The following is a 23,945-nucleotide window of genomic DNA, read 5'->3' as shown; positions in this document are numbered from 1 at the left end:
CATGGTATCCAAGCATCGGGCCTGGGATCTCTGCTACAAACCGTGGTTATGTCATTGCTCTGGCAGCCACAGAGCATTCCTCCATACATACGAAGCTGCATCTTGCCCTTTACACACACACACACCCACACACAAGCACAGTGCCTTCAGAAAGTATTCACACCCTTTGACTTTTTCCACATTTTGTTGTGTTGCAGCCTGAAATTAAAATGGATTACATTTAGATTTTGTATCACTGGCCTACACACAATACCCCATAATGGCACAATGTACAAGTGGACATTTTTACAAATTAATAAAAAATTCAACGCTGAAATGTCTTGTTATGGCAAGCCTACATAGGTTTGGGAGTAAAATTGTGCTTATCAAGTCACATAATGAGTTGCATGGACTCAAACTGTGTGCAATAATAGTGTTTAACATGATTTTTGAATGACTTCCTCATCTCTGTACCCCACACATACAATTATCTGTAAGATCCCTCACTCGAGCAGTGCATTTTAAACACAGATTCAACCACAAAGTCCAGGGAGGTTTTCAACGCATCGCAAAGAAGGGCACCTATTGGTAGATGGGTAAAAAAAAGGAGACATTGAATAACCCTTTGAGGATGGTAAAGTTATTAATTACGCTTTTGATGGTGTATCAATACACCAAGTCACAACAAAGATATAGGCATACTTCCTAACTCGGTTGCCGGAGAGGAAGGTGTTATGGCGATCCTCCTCCTCTCCATCTTCGGAAAAGGAGGAGTATTGAGGGAACCAAGGCGCAGCGAAGTTTGAATACATATTTATTTAAACAAGACGAAAAACGAACACGAACTACACTTGAAATGATACAAAATAACAAACGACGTAGACTGACCTAAACATGAGAACTTACATAGACACGAAGAACGCACGAAATAGGAAACAGACTACATAAACCGAAACAGTCCCGTGTGGTACGAAATAACATACAGACACGGAAGACAATCACCCACAAACAAACAGTGAGAACGCCCTACCTAAATATGACTCTTAATTAGAGGAAAACGCAAACCACCTGCCTCTAATCAAGAGCCATACCAGGCAACCCAAAACCAACATAGAAACAGATAACATAGACTGCCCACCCAAAACACATGCCCTGACCATAAACACATAAAAAACAACATAAAACAGGTCAGGACCGTTACAGAACCCCCCCCTCAAGGTGCGAACGCCGGGCGCACCAGCACAAAGTCCAGGGGAGGGTCTGGGTGGGCAGTTGACCACGGTGGTGGCTCCGGCTCAGGACGCTGTCCCCACACCACCATAGTCACTCCCTGCTTCTGTCTTCCCCTCCCAATGACCACCCTAAAACTCACATCCCCTAAATAAACGGCCAGCACCAGGAGAAGGGGCAGCACCGGGACAAGGGGCAGCACCGGGACAAGGGGCAGCACCGGGACAAGGGGCAGCACCGGGACAAGGGGCAGCACCGGGATAAGGGGCAGCACCGGGATAAGGGGCAGCACCGGGACAAGGGGCAGCACCGGGACAAGGGGCAGCACCGGGATAAGGGGCAGCACCGGGACAAGGGGCAGCACCGGGACAAGGGGCAGCACCGGGACAAGGGGCAACACCGGGACAAGGGGCAACACCGGGACAAGGGGCAGGTCCCGGCTGATATACTCTGGCAGATCCTGGCTGAGGGACTCTGGCAGGTCTATGCAGGCTGACGGCTCTCGACGCTCATGGCAGGCTGACGGCTCTCGACGCTCATGGCAGGCTGACGGCTCTCGACGCTCATGGCAGGCTGACGGCTCTCGACGCTCATGGCAGGCTGACGGCTCTCGACGCTCATGGCAGGCTGACGGCTCTCGACGCTCATGGCTCTCTGACGGCTCTCGACGCTCATGGCTCTCTGACGGCTCTGGCTGCTCATGGCTCTCTGACGGCTCTGGCTGCTCATGGCTCTCTGACGGCTCTGGCTGCTCATGGCTCTCTGACGGCTCTGGCTGCTCATGGCTCTCTGACGGCTCTGGCTGCTCATGGCTCTCTGACGGCTCTGGCTGCTCATGGCTCTCTGACGGCTCTGGCTGCTCATGGCTCGCTGGCGGCTCTGGCAGATCCTGTCTGGTTGGCGGCTCTGGCAGATCCTGTCTGGTTGGCGGCTCTGGCAGATCCTGTCTGGTTGGCGGCTCTGGCAGATCCTGTCTGGTTGGCGGCTCTGGCAGATCCTGTCTGGTTGGCGGCTCTGGCAGATCCTGTCTGGTTGGCGGCTCTGGCAGATCCTGTCTGGCTGACGGCTCTAGCGGCTCCTGTCTGGCTGACGGCTCTAGCGGCTCCTGTCTGGCGGATGGCTCTGTAGGCTCATGGCAGACGGGCGGCTTTGCAGGCTCATGGCAGACGGGCGGCTTTGCAGGCTCCTGGCAGACGGATGGCTCAGACGGCGCTGGGGAGACGGATGGCTCAGATGGCGCTGGGGAGACGGATGGCTCAGATGGCGCTGGGGAGACGGATGGCTCAGATGGCGCTGGGGAGACGGATGGCTCTGGCCGGATACGGCGCACTGTAGACCTGGTGCGTGGTACCGGAACTGGAGGCACCGGGCTAAGGATAAGCACCTTCCTACTAGTGCGGGGAGCAGGGACAGGGCACACTGCATTCTCAAAGCCCACTCTATACCTGATGCGAGGTACCGGCACTGGTGACACCGGGCTGAGGACAAGCACATCAGGATTAGTAGGGGGAGAAGATACAGTGTGTTCAGGGCTCTGGAGACGCACAGGTGGCTTAGTGCGTGGTGCCGGAACTGGAGGCACCGGGCTAGATACACGCACTACAGGGAGAGTGCGTGGAGGAGGAACAGGGCTCAGGATACGCACTGGTAGCCTAGTGCGTAGTGTAGACACTGTAGGTACTAGGCTGGGGCGGGGAGGTGGTGCCGGAAATACCGGACCGTGGAGGCGTACTGGCACTCTTGAGCATTGAGCCTGCCCAACCTTACGTGGTTGAATACTCCCGGTTGCCCGACCAGTGCGGGGAGGTGGAATAACCCGCACCGGGCTATGTAGGCGAACCGGGGAAACCATGCGTAAGGCAGGTGCCATGTATGCCGGCCCGAGGAGACGCACTGGAGACCAGACGCGTTGAGCCGGCCTCATGACACCTGGCTCAATACCCAATCTAGCCCTACCAGTGCGGGGAGGTGGAATAACCCGCACTGGGCTATGCACTCGTACAGGAGACACCGTGCGCTCTACTGCGTAACACGGCGCCTGCCCGTACTCCCGCTCTCCACGGTAAGCCTGGGAAGTGGGCGCAGGTCTCCTACCTGCCCTTGACCCACTACCTCCTAGCCCCCCCCAAGAAATTTTTGGGAATTACTTACGGGCTTTTTGGGCTTCCGTGCCAGACGCGTTCCCTCATAGCTCCGGTTCCTCTCTCCGGTAGCCTCTGCTCTCCTCAGTGCCTCCAGCTGTTCCCATGGGAGGCGATCCCTACCAGCCAGGATCTCCTCCCAAGTGTAGCAACCCTTTCCGTCCAATACATCGTCCCATGTCCATTGCTCCTTCTTTTCCTGTCCCTTTCTCCGTTGACTCCGCTGCTTGGCTCTGGAATGGTGGGTGATTCTGTTATGGCATCCTCCTCCTCTCCATCTTCGGAAAAGGAGGAGTATTGAGGGAAACAAGGCGCAGCGAAGTTTGAATACATATTTATTTAAACAAGACGAAAAACGAACACGAACTACACTTGAAATGATACAAAATAACAAACGACGTAGACTGACCTAAACATGAGAACTTACATAGACACGAAGAACGCACGAAATAGGAAACAGACTACATAAACCGAAACAGTCCCGTGTGGTACGAAATAACATACAGACACGGAAGACAATCACCCACAAACAAACAGTGAGAACGCCCTACCTAAATATGACTCTTAATTAGAGGAAAACGCAAACCACCTGCCTCTAATCAAGAGCCATACCAGGCAACCCAAAACCAACATAGAAACAGATAACATAGACTGCCCACCCAAAACACATGCCCTGACCATAAACACATAAAAAACAACATAAAACAGGTCAGGACCGTTACAGAAGGAAACCTCTCAGGGATTTCACCATGAGGTCAATGGTGACTTTAAAACAGTTACAGAGTTTAATGGCTGTGATAGGAGAAAACTGAGGATGGATCAACAACATTGTAGTTAATCCACAATACTAACCTAAATGAAGGAGTGAAAAGAAGGAAGCCTGGACAGAAGATTTGAAATGGCTGTCTAGCAATGATTAACAACCAACTTGACACAGCTTGAAGAATTTTTTAAAGAATAGAGTGGTAATATTGTACAATTCAGGTCTGCAAGGCTCTTAGAAACTTACCCAGAAAGACTCACAGCTGTAATCTCTGCCAAAGGTGACTGTAACAAGTATTGACTCAGGGGGTTAAATACATATGTAATCAAGATATATTTATATTTTATTTTTCATTAATAGTTTTACAAATGTTAGACTTTGTCGTTGACAAAAATGACAATTAAATATATTTTAATCCCACCTTATAACAAAACAAAATGTGGAAAAAGTCAAGGTGTCATGGTGTAGTAGGTCAGGGCGTGACTAGGGGGTGATCTAGTATATCTATTTCTATGTTGGTGCTAATGTGGTTCCCAATTAGAGGCAGCTGTTTATCGTTGCCTCTGATTGGGGATCATATTTAGGTAGCTATTGCCCCACCTGTGTTTTGTGGGATATTGATTGTTTGTTAGTGTGTTTGGGCACTACGTCCTCACGGTCTTTGTAAGTTTTTATTTTTTTAGTTTCACTTAAATAAATATGTGGAACTATACTCACGCTGCACCTTGGTCCGCTCATTTCCAAGAACGTGACACAAGGGGTGTGAATACTTTCTGAAGGCAGTGTACACACAATCTTGTGTCCAACTGAAATCCATCCATTCTCACTAGACAAGCTGCAATGTATTGTGACACAACACAATGCCAAATGCCCAAATCCCCCTCATCCAGACTCTCAAACACGCAGACACACACACACATACATACATACATACAAACGCACCTATGCTTTAACTTATTGAGGCCATGTCTGGCATATGATGACTTGGATTCTCCCAATGACTAACTGTACACTAACAGGCACACCCTTAAGAGTAATCACTCTGGAATGGACAGAGCAGGTTATAAGAGTTTCCTGGGTAAAAGAATACAAAATAAATATTATTTATTTTAGTTTGGGGGGGGCATAAGTTATTTACATTTTTTAAATCTGTTCCCAAGTATTCCCACACATAAAAGAGAGACACTTGATCGTATACAAATCTAAGCAAGGTTTGAAATGATTCTATTTTAATCAAATGTTATATATGTTTGTCTACAAATGATTTGTAAGTATGTTCCTGTCCCCCGACCATCCCTCAAGAAAGAAATCAGCCCGCGGCTGAATCTAGTTGATGATCCCTGCTTTACAATATTACTTTGTGTAAAAAGTAACGCTTTACATTACTAGGTAAAAGTACTTTGCGACACTTTTATGAAAAAAAACTCAAAATCTCACTGTTTGTTTGACTGTTGGGGGGGAGCAAGGCGAGCCGCAAAAACTGCACCCCCACTTTTTTACCAGACAATTATCATGATCCAACGGGTAATTTGTCATTTTCAATGATTAGTTATGTTTTGAGCTAGTCTGTATTAAATAGATATGTACATTATATATATAATATAATAATTAACAGATTGCATTAACGCACCCCTCCTCCCGTCGCCTTAAGATGAATGGTTTTGACCACTCTAAAGCTTTGCTTCATTCCCACACAACTGTTTTGGTTCAATATAGTAAGAAAGCACTAGTTACTGCACTGGTGTTTAAAATGAAAAAGTACCTGCAAAATACAATTGTGTATCTATTTTGATGTGCTGTTGTTACATTTGTATCGTTGTTTCATGTCCAATACACTCAGGGTTTTGTTACATATCATTTGAGCGCAGTGCACCAAGAGCAAATTCATTGTCATTTCACTTTGCCTGTAAGAACAATGATGAGCACGAGCATGTCTGATTAGGCTTTGCTGGAGCGCAGACTCTGAGTAGCCTTCCATTAGTCTACCAAAGGTTGCACCTTTGCATAAAACTGCATGTCCGGTAGCTCGCGGGCTGTCAATGAGCAGCTCACAAGTAGATACAAAACAATAATGAGTAGGCCTAATATTACATCATTTTATCTGTTGAATATGTTTTCTCCCCAAGTTGTTTACAGACATTTAACAAAATTCTGCAGTTTTGTCATCTATTTTCCACACATCAAATCAGCTAAATCACATTGTTAAAATGTTTAATTCTGTTACAAAAGTAACAGTCCTGGTTGAGCTCCATATTCAAGTGCACTGTGGCCGCTTCGCTGTTACAATGTAGCCAAGCTGTGTCTGTATGCGCCTATGCACAAAATTAAAAAGCACAGGATATCTGTACCTCGATAAAACAGATCTGCTTGGCTTGGTAAGTATATGCTGGTGAGGCAAGTTCATAAAAAAAAATTATGATGACACTGTGACAGCGCAAAAAAAAGGCACCAAAAAAAGGCCATGTCAGAGGAAAAGCGGAATGGTCAAGAAATGTGCTCAAATCAAATCAAATCAAACAATCTTTTATTGACCACATACACATATTTAGCAGAGGTTATTGCGGGTGTAGCGAAATGCTCCAACAGTGCAGTAATGTCTAACAACTCACAACAACACACACAAATCTAAAAGTAAAATAATGGAATTATTAAATATATAAATATATACACTACAGTGCAAAAGTTTGGGGTCACTTAGTAATGTCCTTGTTTTCCATGAAAACATACATGAAATTAGTTGCAAAATGAATAGGAAATATAGTTAAGACGTTGACAAGGTTATAAATAATGATTTTTAATTTAAATAATAATTGTGTCCTTCAAACTTTGCTTTCGTCAATGAATCCTCCATTTGCAGCAATTACAGCCTTGCAGACCTCTGGCTTTCAAGTTGTCATTTTGTTGAGGTAATCTGAAGAGATTTCACCCCATGTTTCCTGAAACACCTCCCACAAGTTGGATTGGCTTGATGGGCACTTCTTACATTCCATACGGTCAAGCTGCGCCCACAACAGCTCAATAGGGTTGAGATCCGGTGACTGTGTTATAGACAGAATACCAGCTGACTGCATCTTCCCTAAATAGTTCTTGCATAGGTTGGAGCTGTGCTTTGGGTTGTCCTTGTCCTGTTGTAGGAGGCAATCGTCTCTAATAAAGCGTTGTCCACAGGGTATGGCATGGCGTTGCAAAATGGAGTGATAGTCATCAATCTTCAAGATCCCTTTTACCCTGTACAAATCTCCCACTTTACCACCACCAAAGCACCCCCAGACCATCACATTAACTCCACCATGCTTGACAGATGGCGTCAAGCACTCCTCCAGCATCTTTTCATTTTTTCTACGTCTCACGGATGTTCTACTTTGTGATCCGAACACCTCAAACTTAGATTAGTCTGTCCATAAAAATGTTTTCCATTCTTCCTCTGTCCAGTGTCTGTGTTCTTTTGCCCATCTTAATCTTTTCTTTTTATTGGCCAGTCTGAGATATGGCTTTTTCCTTGCAACTCTGCCTAGAAGGCAGCATCCCGGAGTCGCCTCTTCACTGTTGACGTTGAGACTGGTGTTTTGCGAGTACTATTTAATGAAGCTGCCAGTTGAGGACTTGTGAGGCATCTGTTTCTCAAACTAGACACTCTAATGTACTTGTCCTCTTGCTCAGTTGTGCACCGGGGCCTTCCACTACGCTTTCTATTCTGGTTAGAGCCAGGTTACGCTGCTCTGTGAAGGGAGTAGTACACAGCGTTGTACGAGATCTTCAGTTTCTTGGCAATTTCTCGCATGGAATAGCCTTAATTTCTCAGAACAAGAATAGACTGACGAGTTTCATAAGAAAGTTATTTGTTTCTGGCCATTTTGAGCCTGTAATCAAACCCAGAAATGCTGATGCTCCAGATACTCAACTAGTCTAAAGAAAGTCAGTTTTGTTGCTTCTTTAATCAGAACAACAGTTTACAGCTGTGCTATCATAATTGCAAAAGGGTTTTCTAATGATCAATTAGACTTTTAAAATTATAAACTTGGATTATAAGACTCCTGAACATCTAGTCAAATGGCTACCCAGACAATTTGCATTAGTAGTGTAAATATTAGGACGAGCAATGTCTGAGTGGCATTGACTAAAATACAGTAGAATAGAATACAGTATATACATATGAAATGAGTAAAGCAGTATGTAAACATTATTAAAGTGACCAGTGATTCCATGTCTATGTATATAGGGCAGCAGTCTCTAAGGTGCAGGTTTGAGTAACCGGGTGGTAGCCAGCTAATGATGGCTATTTAACAGTCTGATGGCCTTGAGATAGAAGCTGTTTTTCAGTCTCTCGGTCCCAACTTTGATGCACCTGTACTGACCTCGCCTTCTGGATGATAGCGGGGTGAACAGGCCGTGGCTCAGGTGGTTGATGTCCTTGATGATCTTTTTGGCCTTCCTGTGACATCCGGTGCTGTAGGTGTCCTGGAGGGTAGGCAGTGTGCCCCCGGTGATCCGTTGCGTGCAATGAACGCAAGAGAAGTGACACAATTTCACCTGGTTAATATTGCCTGCTAACCTGGATTTCTTTTAGCTAAATACGCAGGTTTAAAAATATATACTTCTGTGTATTGATTTTAAGAAAGGCATTGATGTTTATGGTTAGGTACACATTGGAGCAACGATACGCACCGCATCGATTATATGCAACGCAGGACACGCTAGATAAACTAGTAATATCATCAACCATGTGTAGTTAACTAGTGATTATGATTGATTGATTGTTTTTTATAAGATAAGTTTAATGCTAGCTAGCAACTTACCTTGGCTTCTACTGCATTCGCGTAACAGGCAGGCAGGCTCCTCGTGGAGTGCAATGTAATCAGGTGGTTAGAGCGTTGGACTAGTTAACTGTAAGGTTGCAAGATTGAATCCCCCGAGCTGACAAGGTAAAAATCTATCGTTCTGCCCCTGAACGAGGCAGTTAACCCACCGTTCCTAGGCAGTCATTGAAAATAAGAATGTGTTCTTAACTGACTTGCCTAGTTAAATAAAGATTGAATAAAGGTGTAAAAAAAAAAATGTGTGTGGGTGGTCCTGAGGCAGCCCCACGCACCAGGCTGTCTCTCCGTCTCCTCCCTACAGGTGTGCCCGTCTGTCCAGCGCCGCCTGCGCTGCCCGTCTGCCCAGCGCCGCCTGAGCTGCCCGTCTGTCCAGCGCCGCCTGCGCTGCCCGTCTGTCCAGCGCCGCCTGCGCTGCCCGTCTGTCCAGCGCCACCTGCGCTGCCCGTCTGCCCAGCGCCGCCTGCGCTGCCCGTCTGTCCTGAGCCGTCAGAGCCGCCCGTCTGTCCTGAGCCGCTAGAGCCGTCCGTCAGTCAGGAGCCGCCAGAGCCGCCCGACAGTCAGGAGCCGACCAGAGCCGCCCGCCAGTCAGGAGCCCCCAGAGCCGCCCGCCAGTCAGGAGCCGCCAGAGCCGCCCGCCAGTCAGGAGCCGTCAGAGCCGCCCCCCAGTCAGGAGTTGCCAGAGCCGCCCGCCAGTCAGGAGCCGCCAGAGCCGCCCGCCAGTCAGGAGCCGCCAGAGCCGCCCGCCAGCCAGGACCTGCCAGAGCCGTCAGCCAGCCAGGGCCTGCCAGAGCCGTCAGCCAGCCAGGAGCTGCCAGAGCCGCCAGCCAGCCAGGTGCTGCCAGAGCCGCCTGCCAGCCAGGAGCTGCCAGAGCCGCCAGTCAGCCAGGACCTGCCAGAGCCGCCAGCCAGCCAGGAGCTGCCAGAGCCGTCAGTCAGCCAGGACCTGCCAGAGCCGTCAGTCAGCCAGGACCTGCCAGAGACGTCAGTCAGCCAGGAGCTGCCGGAATTGCCTTTCACTCCAACGCTGCCGGAGTTTCCCGCCTGTCCGGCACTGCCGGAGTTGTCCTTTACTCCGGTGCTGCCGGAATCTCCCGTCCATTCGGGACCCATGGCTAGGGTCCCCAGTCAGAGGTCGGCGGCAAGGAGCGCCGCTCGTAAAAGGCCACGGGGGCGGTTGAGGCGGACTAAAACTATGGTTAAGTGGGGTCCACGTCCCGCGCCAGAGCCGCCACCGCGGACAGACGCCCACCCAGACCCTCCCCTATAGGTTCAGGTTTTGCGGCCGGAGTCCGCACCTTTGGGGGGGGGGGGGGGGGTACTGTCACGTTCTGACCTTTATTTTCCTTTGTTTTTGTCTTTAGTTAGTATGGTCAGGGCGTGAGTTAGGGTGGGCAGTCTATGTTATGTGTTTCTATGTTGAGGTTTGTCATTTGGCCTGATATGGTTCTCAATCAGAGGCAGGTGTTTTGCATTGTCTCTGATTGGGGACCATATTAAGGTAGCCTGTTTTCACTGTTGGTTTGTGGGTGATTGTTCCTGTTTTTTTCTGTGTTCACTAGTTCGGGACTGTAGCTTTGTTGGTTTTTTGTCTGTTTATTGTTTTTGTTCATATTGAGAAGTATTCTAATAAATTATGGATACGCACCACGCTGCGCTTTGGTCCTCCTCTCCTTCTACTGACGCAATCCATTACAAGTTTGTATTTTCAAATTGACAGTACTTGTTCAATGCCCTACCAGATAGCACTGCCATATTGAGAAAGAAAAGTGTTACTACATTATTGTGATCGCATTATATGTGACAGAACAGCTTGGCTTTTTCTTAAACTAGCAAGTACAAAATAAAAATTATTATTGGGTAAAACAATATTATTCCTCCCATTTTCGATATTATTTCCCCATTGTCATGAGTTATCCTGGACACATTCTAAACAGCTTGGCCTGTCAATCGATCACAGTGGGTGGGATTGTCAGGGAAGAAGGCGGGATGTTTGTGAGTCTCAGGGTTGGTAGGGTTTAAGACCTGTCAATTAATTATTGGGGGTGGGATTTTCAGGGAAGGGAGTAGATAGTAATCTAGACATTAAAAGACTTTTTTAAATATAATTTATTTTGGCAAAATCTAAGAAAAATAGTTTAGTGCATGTGTGTGTGCCAAAGAACATTTTGGAGTGAGAAGAGAAGGATGGCACCCTTTCTTCCCAGAGTCGATTCTCCCTGTTAAGAAACAGGGTAGATTTGCGGGGAAATTGTTTTAAAAATCATGGAAACACGTGCCTGGTAGAGATATGATTCTGAATGTAACGCACACATTGTTTGACAAAGTGACCGAAATAAAATTATCCAATTTGAAAAAGTAACACGTTACTTTACTTTGTTACTCATAAAACTATTCTGATTACGTAACATGTTACTTTTGTAAAGCATTACCCCCAACACTGGTGTTCGTGCGTGTGTGTGCGTGCGTGAGTCTGCCCTGTTCACCCCTAACGGGGCCAACCATCCCATGGCCCTCCAGTTTCCTGTAGGCTCTGCTGTATTGACTTAAAGGTGTTGAAGCAGGCACAAATCAGCCTTATTTCTAACTCTCCAGAGCCCTTCTCCAGTCTGCTCCACCCTGAGGTAAAACACCATGCACTAGTGAGCAAACACACATGCACACACACGCCCACAAGCACGCACACGCATACAGACTGCCCCATTCACAGCCCTTCCTTTACTGTGTAAATCTCTCTCTCAGTTAATCGCTTTCTTACTCTCTGTTTATCTCTCTCTACATCCTCTCTGCACATCCGTCTCTACTTTTCCTCTTTCCTCCCCTTTCGACATTTCAGTCACATTCTCTACCTTTGCACTTCGTTTTGTACAACATGTCCAAACACACTTAGTCTCTCTCTCTCTCTCTCCCTCTGCATCTGCTTTCTCTCTCTCTCTCTCTCTCTCTCTCCCTCTGCATCTGCTTTCTCTCTCTCTCTCTCTCTCTCTCTCCCTCTGCATCTGCTTTCTCTCTCTCTCTCTCCCTCTGTCTCTCTCTCTCTCCCTCTGTGTCTGTCTGTCTGTCTGTCTGTCTGTCTGTCTGTCTGTCTGTCTGTCTGTCTGTCTGTCTCTGTCTGTCTCTCTCTCTGTCTGTCTCTCTCTCTCTCTCTCTCTCTCTCTCTCTCTCTCTGTCTGTCTGTCTGTCTGCCTGTCTGTCTGTCTGTCTGTCTGTCTGTCTGTCTCTCTCTGTCTCTCTCTGTCTCTCTCTGTCTGTCTGTCTGTCTGTCTCTCTCTGTCTCTCTCTGTCTCTCTCTGTCTGTCTGTCTGGTTGGTTGGTTGAAGCTCCTTTTCTGTCATGACCCTGACAAAACACTCACAATAACAGCTAATCAGAAGAGTAAACTATGTAACAGAGAGAACGAGAGAAAGAAAGGGAGGAACTCAACAACATCATCTGCAGAGAGGGTATTACTAAACAGGAAGCAGCATGCAGATAGGGCTTGCCCTCCTCCCCCTTATCTCTCTTCCCCTCCTCTATTTCTCTCTCCCTCCTCTCTCTCCCTGTCTCCACCTCTCTCTCTCTCTCTCTCTCTCTCTCTCTCTCTCTCTCTCTCTCTCTCTCTCTCTCTCTCTCTCTCTCTCTCTCTCTCTCTCTCTCTCTCTCTCTCTCTCTCTCTCTCTCTCTCTCTCTCTCTCTCTCTCTCTCTCTCTCTCTCTCTCTCTCTGCTTATCCTGGCTACTCGTGTCAACACAAAAGCTCAACTGAAAGGGAGAAAGGCAGATCAAGGTATACTGGCGAAGGTATAAAGCCAATTAGTACGGAAATAGTTTGGTGGCAGTCCTGACTCGTACCGTGTGATACTGTATGCTAAAAGTGTCAGGGATAAAGTGTCTTTCATAGGTGGCTAAAGCAGCTGTCACAGGGCAATATGTCTTAGTTTCTATTTGATTCAGGCCAATTCCTCAAGGCAAACACATACACACACTGACACACAGCCTCATGATGAGCAGTTCCAGGGGTGCTGTGGTACCAGTAGGAGGATGACACTGAGGGACAGAGGCTCCAGTATCTCCTCCTACACACACACACAAAAACACACACACACAAACCTACGGCAGTCCCCTCCTGCAGAGAATAGCTACACACATACACTCCGATAAACACAAACTCACACACACACACACACTCATTATGTTTGACCCGGAGCCAAGTGTACTTTGTAAACAAATCATTGTCTAGTGCAGGGCTGCACAGCAGGGGAGAGAGGGGGATAGGGAGAAATAGAAGCCCCAGGACAGCAACACAATTAGACCCAACCAGTGGTGGAAAATGTACCCAATTGTCATACTTGAGTAAAAGTAAAGAAATTTGTGTTTAGTGAGTCCGCCAGACCACAGGCAGTAGGGATGACCTGTGTTCTCTTGATAAGTGCGTGAATTTCACAATTTTCCTGTCCTGCTAAGCATTCAAAATGTAACGAGTACTCTGGGTTGTCAGGGAAAATGAGTACAATATCTTCTTTAGGAATGTAGTGAAGTAAAAGTTGTTCGAAAATATAAATAGTAAAGTACAGATACTCCAAAAAACAAATTAAGTAGTACTTTAAAGTATTTTTACTTAAGGACTTTACACCCTTGGAACAAACCAAATCATGAGAAAACAAAAAAATAATTACTTGACACATTGGAAAGAATTTAGAAAAAAACTGAGCAAACTAGAATGCTATTTGGTCCTAAACAGAGAGTACCCAGTGACAGAATACCTGACCACAGTGACTGACCCAAAATTAAGGAAATCTTTGACTATGTACAGACTCAGTGAGCATAGCCTTGCTATTGAGAATGGCAGTCGTAGGCAGACTTGGCTCTCAAGAGAAGGCAGGCTATGTAGCCTAGTGGTTAGAGCGTTGGACTAGTAACCGGAAGGTTGCAAGTTCAAATCCCCGAGCTGACAAGGTACAAATCTGTCGTTCTGCCCCTGAACAGGCAGTTAACCCACTGTTCCTAGGCCGTCATTGAAAATAAGAATTTGTTCTTAACTGACTTGCCTAGTTAAATAAAGGTAAAAAAAAAAAAAAAAATGTGCACACTGCCCACAAAATGAGGTGGAAACTGAGCTGCACTTCCTAACCTCCTGCCAAATGTATGACCATATTAGAGACACATATTTCCCTCAGGTTACCCAGACCCAAAAAGAATTTGAAAACAAACCCAATTCTGATAAACTCCCATATCTACTGGGTGAAATACCACAGTGTGCAATCACAGCAGCAAGATTTGTGACCTGTTGCCAAAAGAAAAGGGTAACCAGTGAAGAACAAACACCATTGTAAACCTATATTGATGTGTATTTATTTTCCCTTTTATAATTTAACTATTTGCACAAGACTGTATATTGACATAATATGACATTTGAAATGTCTTTATTATTTTGAAACTTTTGTAAGTGTAATGTTTACTGTTAATCTTGTATTGTTTATTGTTTTTGTTTATTATCTATTTCACTTTCTTTGTCAATGTAAAGATATGTTTCCCATGCCAATAAAACCCCTTAAAATGACATTGAGAGACAAAGAGAGATAGAGAGAGAGAGAAACAGTGGGACAGAGAGATACAGAGAGAGAGAAACAGCGAGAGAGAGAGAAACAGTGGGACAGAGAGATACAGAGAGAGAGAAACAGCGAGAGAGTTAAAGGTGGGATACTCCTGTGGCTGAATCGAAGCCCTGCAAATTCAGCAGCCGATGTCAAACAAAAACAATGTTTGCCGGATCAGGTGTGGCCAATTAGTGGGTGCGGCCAACACACCTGAACACACTTAACAAGATAGAGGATATAGAGAGTCTGTTGATGCTGAGAATGGAATGTATATGTTTTTGAATAACATTCTTAGAACGTTCTTTGAATGTTACTAATGTTTTCTTGTGGTTTTTACTAAGGAAAAAAAATTATGTTCTGAGAACATGACTTTAAATAGAACCATGAGGAAACGTTATGCTGAAGTACTGAAATTCCTACAGAAGAACGTTGTTTCTTAACGTTCTCGGAACTATTTGAGAACATTCCCAATGTCAAACCAGTTGGATGACGTTCCTAGAGCATTATAATTTTTTAAAAATGTAACCATGTTTGAACTTTTAGGAAACGTTCTGTTAAAGTAATGAAATACCAAGAAAATAACATTCCTTAAATATGCTGAGAATGTTCCAAAGCCAAGCAACTTTCCTGCACCATTCCCAGAAAGTTGTGGGAAGGTTCTATGCAAAATAATCCTTGGACAACCACGCTATCATCAAGCTCTAAGAAACATTTGGTTCTCAGAACATTATGTGCTAGCTGGGATGTCTACACAGAGTTTGGGAGGGCAAGGCAGAAACAAGAGGCATTATAATAATCCAGATTACTTTGATCCAAGACTGACTCGCAGGCCAGGCAGCAGAAGACACAGAGAACACGAAGGAATCGATTATTCCTTAATATCCATTCGTTGTTCCAGTCCCCCCCCCCCCCCCCCACACACACACACACACACACACACACACACACACACACACACACACACACACACACACACACACACACACACACACACACACACACACACACACACACACACACACACACACACACACACACAGGGTGAGAGCGTTTCTATATGCTTTTCCAGGGCAACAAGATGAAATCCTCCCTTAATAGATACATCTGTCTGTTTGCTGAAGCATTTTAGTGTGAGTGGCTTTTCCCAAGGGCAGAGTGTGTGTAGTGGATCATAGTGTATTTCAGACAGCCCAGTCAGTCCAATTGGTAAGGTCACAATATTGGACATGTTGCATATTTATCTTCTTCTGTTGTGGATGTTTCTAGGCACCTGGTACTATGGTTATTAGTGAAATGGCAGACAGAGACACAGTGTGACCAGTGTAGCCAGCTAGTGTAACTTTCTGGTCATCTAGTGCCTGATCATGTGACTGACTGACTTTTGTTGTTTTATTTTTCCTTCTACAGTGAGAGAGTGACAGGAAGGTTAAGGTGTAGTACCTCTGAACAGAACACTACCTTTGCACAGACCCCAGCTAGCACATTTGGTTCTTTGGGAGTTGTGGGAAAGTACATTTTTTGTTTCCCATTGGAACAAAGCCATAATTTCCTGACAGGTAAATCGTAAAAGTTTGTTAAACATTCTGAGAACGGAAGTGAACATTTCACCTGTTCTGGGCACGTTCATTTTTATGTTGCAGGGAGGTTCTGAGAACGTTTAACTAGGGTTCACTGAACGTTTTCCTGGGAGGTTTTATTAATGTTCTGAGAATGGAAATGATGGGTTATTTGAAGGTAATTAAATAATGTTTTGAGAACATTCTCTAAATGTTGTGAATGTTTTGAACAAAATGTAAAGGTTTCAATAATACTTTTAATAACAATGGTAGCTTATTTTGGGTTAACTATGTTGAATTCCATGCACAGATAGGACACATGAAAATTAATTAAATTAATTTATGCAAACACATTTATTTTTTATTGTGGCATGGCATCAGTGAGATTTCAAACAGACCCGATTTCAAAAGGGTAGCCAATTAGTGGGCACGGCCAACACACCTGAACAAGATAAAAGATAGAGTTTTGTTGATGCTGAGAACAGAATGTACTGTAGGTTTTAATTAAGAGTTAATTGGCGCATCCCCATCAAAATCTGTCAGTTTAAGCTAGAGATATCTGGTTTTTGCATGGGCTGCGTCTCAATCCACCGAATCTGCCTATGTCGGCCTTCTGCATCGACGGTAGAAGGTGGCTGAGCTACAGCGGAGTTTGTCAGACCATGAGACATCCCGAAAATCGGTGTTCCCAAGAAAACGTCTGTAGCATCCGAACGGTTTGGCCTACAAACTAATATGACCACTCAATTTCAACATTGCAAATAAAAATATTTTAACTTGGTGGAAAAGGAAGAGCTACATACTGCTTTATGTATTCGTGTAGAGGGATTATAAGACTCTAGCATTAGATGAACTGGGTGGGTGGCTTTAATGAGCACTGGAGTAAATGGTGAGTGAAGGGTAACCACGTGGCTCTTCACTATACCAGATAGCACATTTGGTTCCTTGGAAGTTGTGGGAACGTACATTTTTGGTTTCCCAGTGGTTCTAGGAATGAAACCTGACCGGTAAAACAGAAACATTTTTAAACGTTCTGAGAACGGAAGTGATCATTTCTCCTGTTCTGGGAACATTCATTTTTAGGTTGCAGGGAGGTTCTGAGAACACCTTACTATGTTTCCCTGAAATGGTTCTGTATGGAAAGATGAGATTCTCACAAACACGATGGTGTTCTCCGTTTTGCTCTACAACCTCCACAAGTGTCAAGGAACTTGTCTGAAGGTAACCTGGTACCGGTTTTAAAAAAGTATGGAGGTAGTTTTGTGCAAACAAAAAATGGGTTGAATATGTGTCCAAAAAACAAAAATATTTCCTGAGGTTTCTTATCTCCTACCACGAGGAACCATGAGGAACCATGAGGAACCCTGCAGGAAACATTATGCTGAAGTACTGAAATTCCTGTAGAAGAATGTTGTTTCTTAACATTCACTGAACGTTCTCAGAATATTACTTTAAATAGAACCACGACAGAACCTGTAGGAAAAGTTATGCCCCAGTACTGAAATTCACACTGAAAAATGTTGTTTCCTAACGTTCTCAGGAACAATTTGGGAACATTACTTACTGCAAAATAGGGGAGGGTTGTGTCATTTTTTTATTGTGAATAGGGTCGGGCAATGCATTTTTTCCCTGGTTTACATTTGTTCTTTTGCAAGTTTTACTACAGAATTTCTTCCATCCTAGCCAAATGTCCTCATCTGCTTGCATGCACCTCCCCTATATGTTTTGGTTCTTCCCTTATGCACTACTCTTTTCCGCCCGCTAACTTTTACTATATCACAAGTCAATATAGTCTACCAGTCTGTCTATCCAGCCCTCTATCCACCATTCATAGTGACAATAGGAGTAGGTGGTTTGTTTGTCCAGATCTGCAATAGGATAACTAGCAATCATACCACACATGAAATCATTCAAAGCTGCATACATTTTAAATATGAATCCACAAGAACAAATAGGAATAGCTGATATAGGCAGCAGAGAGGCCAGGTGCAGCATTGCGCATGAAAGAACAGTGAAGACAAAAAGCTCCCATAATTATCTTTTTTAGGGGCAACACAATTAGCCTACCTAGACTAGTCTACAACACCACAATGCAATGAATAACTGTATTATTGTTCTCAAGTGAGTACTCTAGGCTGCAGTGAAAATGGCATTTGAATAACAGCGCAAAAGCCCTGTGAATTGAATGTTTCATTTGGATCAGTTGTGGGTCTACTCGACAGTTTATAAGGTCTAGAAAGGCACAGTACCAGGCCACTCTGGCTGTATTTTTACTTCTGATACTAAGATGCTCTGTCTGTTGCAGATCATCGTTATTCAGGAAAGCTTAAGGTGCGCTCTGCCTCCTCTCCAATCCAAGCGGCTATCCCTCACGCACCTAGAACCTAACGCTTCAATATAGCCTAACTTTTCAAATGTTTTACCTTTTATATGTGGTACAAACACAACCAGTCACAATGTTTGACTCTGATTAGGCTAATTCAAATGTCTCCTGTAGGCATGCACACGTTCGTCCAAAATATAATTACAGCATCCTCAAAATGGCCTGATATTAACCTGGTTTCCATCCAACCTTTTTATGTGAGTAAAGTACATGTCGGATAAAAAGGTCACAACATCTTGGGAAAGCGTGCAGTTTATTAGGCTACACGTGAAATATATTATGATGAACTTCACAGGGTGGTGAAAGTGCACGTGATGAGTTTGATGCTCCTTTCCAATAAATATCGAGGGTCTTATTCTGGTGACATGATGATCGGTGCTTGGCTGCCGTTTGACAAATAAAATGATCTTGCACTTTTATCCATAATAATCTCATTATATGGTAGGCTATACCTGCACTGTATCTGCGAGCTGTTGGCTAGCGCGCACGTACCAATACCAGAGTTGTCACATTAGCTATACTTATTAGGCCTGGAGTTTAAAATGCCATGGAAACCCATTAACTTGTATTTTTAATTCGGTAAATGGGAATTTAACTACAAAATACATTTTTATGTGCACTACGTATTTACTCATAGAGGTGTATCCGCAACAAATCAATTTGATGGAAACAACTGATGGGAAAATGCGCATATTGTTTTTATGCAGATTTTAGAATATTCTCATGGAAATCTTGCGCCAATTGGATGGAAACCGATAGACACCCTAAAGACAATGGCAAGTGCGCTAGTCCAGTGTCACTTTGATTATGCCTGCACATCATGGTTCACCAGCAGCGCTAAACATCTAAAGAATAAGCTACAGACCAGCCAAAACAAGAATTGTAAACTCCCCTCTCATACTCATCTGGAGGTCGAGCATTTTTTTGTCTGTTTTTTTGCCTAGCATTTGCCTAGCATAATGTATCTGTATCTCTGTCATTGTATATGTATTTATGTAAAAATAGGGACCACAATGGAAGTAAATCCCAGACTTTATTGTGCAATCCCAGGTCACTTTTAAAAATATTTGTACTGTGTTTACTGACAAATAAAACCAATCAATCAATCCAAACTGTGCAGCGGCCATTTGATGAATGGAATGAGACATCTGTTACAAAACACCCAAAAATCCAATGACATTCGGAGATTGTCAAGCCAGGCCTTCAATACTGGGTACACCCACAAGGTAAGGAGGGATGTATTTTCTGTTTATCGAGATCGACATAATCTATGTATTGTGGTGTTGAAAATGCAAACCATGATATTGAAGTCCACGAAGTCGGTATGCTTTGTTTATTGGTTGTGGGGTGCATTGGCACAGAAACCTGCTGGTGGAAAATGTGTTGCATATATTGTATATAATTATACATATGTCATCAAAATGTTGAAAATCACATGTCCCCCTAGCTGATCATTGTCTGCAGACGGCTCTGATCCTACAGTCTGGCCAAAAGTTTTGAGAATGACACAAATATTAACTTCCACAAAGTTTGCTGCTTTAGTGTCTTTAGGTATTTTTGTCAGATGTTACTATGGAATACTGAAGTATAATTACAAGCATTTCTTAAGTGTCAAAGGCAATTACATGAAGTTGATGCAAAGAGTCAATATCTGGACAAGCTTTTTTCCGGATGCCCCAAACAATCGGAAAGGGGATTTATCAGAGAAAATGACTTACCCCAGTCCTCAGCAGTCCAATCCCTGTACCTTTTGCAGAATATCAGTCTGTCCCTGATGTTTTTCCTGGAGAGAAGTGGCTTCTTTGCTGCCCTTCTTGACACCAGGCCATCCTCCAAAAGTCTTGCACTCACACCTGCCTGCTGCCATTCCTGAGCAAGCTCTGTACTGGTGGTGCCCCGATCCCACAGCTGAATCAACGTTAGGAGACAGTCCTGGTGCTTGCTGGACTTTCTTGGGCGCCCTGAAGCCTTCTTCACAACAATTGAACCGCTCTCCTTGAAGTTCTTGATGATCCGATAAATGGTTGATTTAGGTGCAATCTTACTGGCAGCAATATCCTTACCTGTGAAGCCCTTTTTGTGCAAAGCAATGATGACGGCACGTGTTTCCTTGCAGGTAACCATGCTTGACAGAGGAAGAACAATGATTCCAAGCACCACCCTCCTTTGAAGCTTCCTGTCTGTTATTCGAACTCAAACAGCATGACAGAGTGATCTCCAGCCGTGTCCTCGTCAACACTCACACCTGTGTTAACGAGAGAATCACTGACATGATGTCAGCTAGTCCTTTTGTGGCAGGGCTGAAATGCAGTGCAAATGATTTTTGGGGATTCAGTTCATTTGCATGGCAAAGAGGGACTTTGCAATTAATTGCAATTCATCTGATCACTCTTCATAACATTCTGGAGTATATGCAAATTGCCATCATACAAACTGAGGCAGCAGACTTTTTGAAAATTACTATTTGTGTCATTCTCAAGACTTTTGGCCACGACTGTAGTGTAAAGAAACATTTGAAAGAAATTGTTATTTGTGGTCGTAAACATTATTTTGAGTTAATTCTATGTGCAATTTATTTTACAAGGAGAGGGTCATGTGAAAATATTTGAAATGTTGGGGAGGGGGGTACATGTTTTGGGGGTGACACCTTGAGTTGAGTGTACTGGTTTCCCTAAACAACCAAGTCCAGTTGATTAGCCAGGTTCCTATCAGAATTCCCCATTCCCATAGGTGTTGTTCAGAGTAGGTACGGGCGGCGTCACAGATTGAATGAACAATGTGTCGCCTATATTCTAGGAAATATTCCGTGCATAAACACAGTTAAAATCACAATGATACCACATAGTAGTAGTAGTAGTTATTTTGAGTGCGTACTGAGTGAGTAAATGATGCTGTGCATGACTGAAGTGAGTGACACCTGCTGTTGCCTACATTGTATATCCAAAGAGACCAATAGGCCTAGGCTACGTAATTTCAGTTTCAGAACACTATTATAGCCCATCGCAACCTGCACGTTTCTCTCCTTGAAAAATAGATCACTTTCTTATAAGTCCTCAACAACAATTGTCATCCAGTGTGGGGTATTACGTCTGAGAACCAAATTGAGACCATCTCAGAAGAGTAGCATACATGGCATTTGTCTGATGCTTGTTCGCACGCTAATGTAATCACAACCCTCTGTAGCTTATCCTACCTCTATTAAATATTGGCAGTCCTTTATCCGACGGCTCCATGTCGAGTGTCTGTTGCAGAGACATTAGAAGTAGATGAATACACATTATGAATATTGCAATGAGAGGCTCCAGTGCGTCTATTAGGCCTAGCCTATGGTTTTTCAATATGCAGCCTGGGTATTTGGTTTTCTTTGGGTGAACTATGTTAAACAATTGGCTCAGGGAAAGGCAGGCGCTTGTGTTTGACAGGTCAGTTAACCGAAATCGGTCAGATAGATGTGCCAGTGTCATCACATGTAGCCTCAACAATCACCTCAATAAACGAATCTCTTACCTTGATGATGCTGCTCCTGCGGGGGGCTGCCCTCACTGCCTCCAGGACGATGGTGTCGTTGTCCTGGCCGGGGAGGATGACTCCGCTCCGCCTCCCCGTCCTGGACGCTCTCGGCGGGATGATCTCAGGAGCTCCATCATCGCACAGACCGTCCCCATAATGCTCTTGCTCCGACATCTTCTCAACAGAAGCCCAAGTTCAAGTTTCAGTTTAGGAAATCACAAAATGTTACGTATTGCCTCGGAGTAAGTCTGCGTTGGTCGTTGGTTGTTTATGGGTGCCATTTATTTACAGAAGTGCCCGGGTATTGAGGGGTCTGCTGCGCCTTTCCAAAAACATTAAATCACGGAACTGGACTCCAGCTCATCTGGCCTCGGGCGATTCCGTTAGTCCGTTAGAGCGTCCCCGGTCCGGCAGTCGGGTAGGTTAATTACTTAAATGTCCTTAATTACGCCGAAAGTCCATCACATCCAGTCTCATGTTCGCTCTCCCGTGTCCACAAAGTCGACCTGACTTGTAAGCCTACTATCTGGTATAGAATCAAAGGATTGGGTGGGGAACACTTACTATAGACAATCGGAAATGTGACCTGTTGGGAAATCAAAACACCACTGACACGCGCAGACTTAAATGTAAATTGGTTTTGATAACGGGTTTACCCCAAAATACTATGCATTCCTGAAGGACGTGTTTTTCGCGCAACAAGTCCGATCAGTTTCACAGATTGGCAGTAGCAGCCCTACCTCTCCATAAAAGAAAGCGCTGTCCTGGATGCTTCCGACAAAGCTTTTTCACACACAATGATAGGTGAACATTGGGAAGAGGAAACTTCGCAATAAAAATCGTTAAAAACAACAAACGTATTTAGGTGTAGGTTACCCAAAGTAGCTTACTCAGTCTGCCTTACCATCACCGACACAGTTACCAAAGCGCAAGGCAGTAAACTTTACGCTGTGATATATGGTGTTCTGTTAGGGAGAACAATACTTATTTATATTACATAGTTCCGTACATTGACTGAGATCTCAAAGTACTCTAAGCTGCTAATCGCTTATAGTCAGTCTGCAACAGCCGATGTTGACGAGAATGAAGAATACAACTGACAGTTACACCGCCTCTACTCCTCCCCACCTCTCTGCCCCTGCCCTCCCTCCTATCCTAGAAATCATGATTGACGCGTCATGCGACCAATACGCACAGGTATTTGGCACTCGTAGCGCCAAAACGCACGCAGTTAACGTACCAAAACTCGTTGATGGGTGGAGTCAGAACTCGCGGGCTCTGGAATGCCTCACATGTTGGAAACGTTCCAGATGTTCTTGTGGCGAGGAGAGGGCTAGGAACAGCAGAGCCCAGGAAAAGGAGGGACTCACTCGAGCAGGATTCCTCAACTGGCGGCCCACAGGCTGAATTTGGCCCACGGGTATTTCTATGTATTTATTGTTGGACATAAATGACTGTAAAAACACCAGCAAATCAGCCCCAAGTGATTTTCGTATTGGAAATATTTTCAAAGTATTCCCACATATAATAGAGAGATAGTCATATACAAATTTAACCCATAAGAGACTAAGCCCTGTCTAAGCGGGGGTCTACTAAGCTACACTACATGACCAAAAGTACGTGGACGCCTTCTCGTTGAACATCACACTCCAAAATCAGGGGCATTAATATGGAGTTGGTCCCCCTTTGCTGCTATAACAGCCTCCATCCACTCTTCTGGGAAGACGTTCCACTTGACGTTGGAACATTGCTGGGGGGACTTGCTTCCATTCAGCCACAAGAGTACTAGTGAGGTCGGGCAATGATTTTGGGCGATTAGGCCTGGCTCGCAGTCGGCGTTCCAATTCATTGCAAAGGTGTTTGATGGAGTTGAGGTCAGGGCTCTGTCTAGGCCAGTCAAGTTCTTCCACAACAATCTCAACAAACCATTTCTGAATGGACCTCGCTTTGTGCACGGGGGCATTGTCATGCTGAAACAGGAAAGGGCCTTCCCT

General features: G+C 44.8%; 1 protein-coding gene across 1 annotated transcript in view; it reads right to left on the bottom strand.

The window, feature by feature from the left end:
- The window catches only part of LOC129821130 (inactive phospholipase C-like protein 1), a 119,372-nt gene extending 96,269 nt beyond the window's left edge, over positions 1 to 23,103 (bottom strand). Inside the window, exon 1 of the mRNA XM_055878461.1 lies at positions 21,949 to 23,103. Within this exon, the coding sequence (XP_055734436.1) occupies positions 21,949 to 22,125 (177 nt within the window). The 5' untranslated portion in view covers positions 22,126 to 23,103. The remainder of the gene's footprint in view (positions 1 to 21,948) is intronic.
- Between the last annotated feature and the right edge of the window lie 842 nt (positions 23,104 to 23,945).

Source organism: Salvelinus fontinalis, chromosome 23, assembly GCF_029448725.1.
Source record: "Salvelinus fontinalis isolate EN_2023a chromosome 23, ASM2944872v1, whole genome shotgun sequence".
NCBI lineage: Eukaryota > Metazoa > Chordata > Actinopteri > Salmoniformes > Salmonidae > Salvelinus > Salvelinus fontinalis.
Note: the sequence above shows the minus strand (reverse complement) of the source record. Positions and strands in the feature narration are given on the sequence as shown.